The 2,500-nt window shown below is 31.8% G+C and overlaps 1 protein-coding gene across 1 annotated transcript in view; it reads right to left on the bottom strand.

Annotated features, from left to right (window-relative positions):
• The window catches only part of LOC122265733 (uncharacterized), a 10,328-nt gene that overhangs the window by 7,598 nt on the left and 230 nt on the right, over positions 1-2,500 (bottom strand). The window contains exons 1-2 of the mRNA XM_086555957.1: positions 2,458-2,500; positions 1,899-2,027 (exon numbers count right to left, since the gene is read on the bottom strand). The exon at positions 2,458-2,500 is cut by the window's right edge and continues 230 nt beyond it. Coding sequence (XP_086412083.1) covers positions 1,899-2,027; positions 2,458-2,471 — 143 coding nt within the window. The 5' untranslated portion in view covers positions 2,472-2,500. The remainder of the gene's footprint in view (positions 1-1,898; positions 2,028-2,457) is intronic.

Genomic DNA, 2,500 nt, shown 5'->3' with positions numbered 1-2,500 from the left:
GAGAGAGAGAGAGAGAGAGAGAGAGAGAGAGAGAGAGAGAGGATATATATATACATACATACATACATATATATATATATACATACATATACATACATACTTACATATATATATATATATATATATATATATATATATATATATATATGTATATATATATATATATATATATATATATATATATATATATATATATAATATATATATATATATATATGGAGAGAGAGAGAGGGGCGTTACTAAAGTCAATCTTCAGGAACAAAATGTGCAACGAAACACCCCCTTCAAGTGACGTCATAGCAGCTCGGCCTCTAGGGTTTGGGCGTGACTTCTGGTGCACTCACTTTGATCAACCCAGGCACTCGAAGGGCGTGGCATCCAGCGAGTGACTCTGTGGGCGTTTCGGATAGGGGTGTGGGCGTGCTTTTCCGGAATGAATTATTATAGTTATGATTATTATTATTATTATTATTATGGTTATTATTATCATTATCATTGATGACAATAATAATAGTTATAATGATAATGATAGTAACAATAATAATAATGAGGATGATAATAACTGATAATGATAATAATAATAACAATAATAAAAATGATGATAACAATAATACTAATGGTAATAATAATCATCATAAAAAAATATCAATGCTGATAATAATAGTGATGATGATGATAACATAACGAAAACAAGAATGATAATGATAAAAGTGATGATAGAAGACTCTCATATACACTTAATCTTTAAAAAAAATCAACCTTAACATACCCTAAAAAATTATCCATTTACCCTTTCGTTGAGGGTTAATCTATCCCATCTATCCTAAAATTTATTGATAATCTACCCTCATGACCCTCAGTTTATTCGAAAAATTTAAGTCAACCAAAAAACTATTCTTAATCTACATTTTTTGTTCACCACTAAAAAATTATCCTAAAAGTTCGTCGGTATTTCGTATGCGTAATCTTGTTAAGAAACTAATTACCCAAGCTGAGAAAAAACAAGTAAACAAATAACCAAGTAACTAAACAACCAAACAGCCAATCAAGCAACTACCTAAGGTAACCAACCAACCAAGTAACCAAATAACCAATGAACCAATTAATCAACCAACCATTCAATCAATTGATAAACCAATTAACCAACCATTCAATCAATTGATAAACCAATTAACCAACCAATCAATCAACAAACCAATCAACAAACCAATCAATCAATTAATAAACCAATTAACCAACCAATCAATCAACAAACCAATCAACCAACCAATCAGTCAATAAACCAATTAACCAACCAATCAATTGATAAACCAATTAACCAACCAATCAATTGATAAACCAATTAACCAACCAATCAGTCAATAAACCAATTAACCAACCAATCAATTGATAAACCAATTAACCAACCAATCAGTCAATAAACCAATTAACCAACCAATCAATTGATAAACCAATTAACCAACCAATCAGTCAATAAACCAATTAACCAACCAATCAATTGATAAACCAATTAACCAACCAATCAGTCAATAAACCAATTAACCAACCAATCAATTGATAAACCAATTAACCAACCAATCAATTGATAAACCAATTAACCAACCAATCACTCAATAAACCAATTAACCAACCAATCACTCAATAAACCAATTAACCAACCAATCACTCAATAAACCAATTAACCAACCAATCAATTGATAAAACAACTAACCAATTAACCAACCAACCAATCAACCAACCAATCAATTGATAAAACAACTAACCAATTAACCAACCAACCAATCAACCAACCAACCAAACCAAGACAAACCCCAAAAACCTCCTCCATTCAAAACAAAAGACTAAAAAAACAACCAGCCAACCAACCAGCTTCTCCCCGCCCACGAAGACCAACCAACCTGTGATCCGAGAGCGCCGGCAGGAGATAGGGCAGCGCATCCCTCAGCAACACGGCCGAGAGACACAGCAGGCACAAGCCACACCACACGATCGCTCGCCATCTTCGGGACCAAACGACATTCAAACGCCTGGAATAGATGGGAGCTTTTTTTTTTTATTATTATTTTTTTTATAAGAGGTTTAATGGGGTTGAGATAGATTGTATGTTTATTTTGATTTGTGATCGTAGGGGCGTGGTTTTGTGGGGTTAGGTGTTATCTTTGTTATTGTTATTTGTAGTAGGAGTAGTAGTGGTAGTGTTGATACTATTTTTGTTATTATTATCATTATTATCATTGTTGCTTTCGTAATACTATTATTATTATCATTAATGTTATTACTTTTATTGTTAACAAGATTATTTTTATTTTAATTATCTTTACCATTATATCAATATTAGTTGTAGAAATAGTAGTTGTAATAGTGATTCTATAAGGGGTACAAGTATATTATTTGCCTTGAGTGATAAATAACGTGTTGTTTGAAGCATAATAATAACATTTCCATATTAATACTCACCTCATAGCGGCCATGGCGATGAATAAGGCAGCTCCCTTTTCTG

Source organism: Penaeus japonicus, unplaced genomic scaffold, assembly GCF_977035675.1.
Source record: "Penaeus japonicus unplaced genomic scaffold, GWHDUDI00000001_assembly GWHDUDI00000031, whole genome shotgun sequence".
Taxonomy (NCBI): Eukaryota; Metazoa; Arthropoda; class Malacostraca; order Decapoda; family Penaeidae; genus Penaeus; species Penaeus japonicus.
This window is presented reverse-complemented; position numbering and strand designations above follow the sequence as displayed.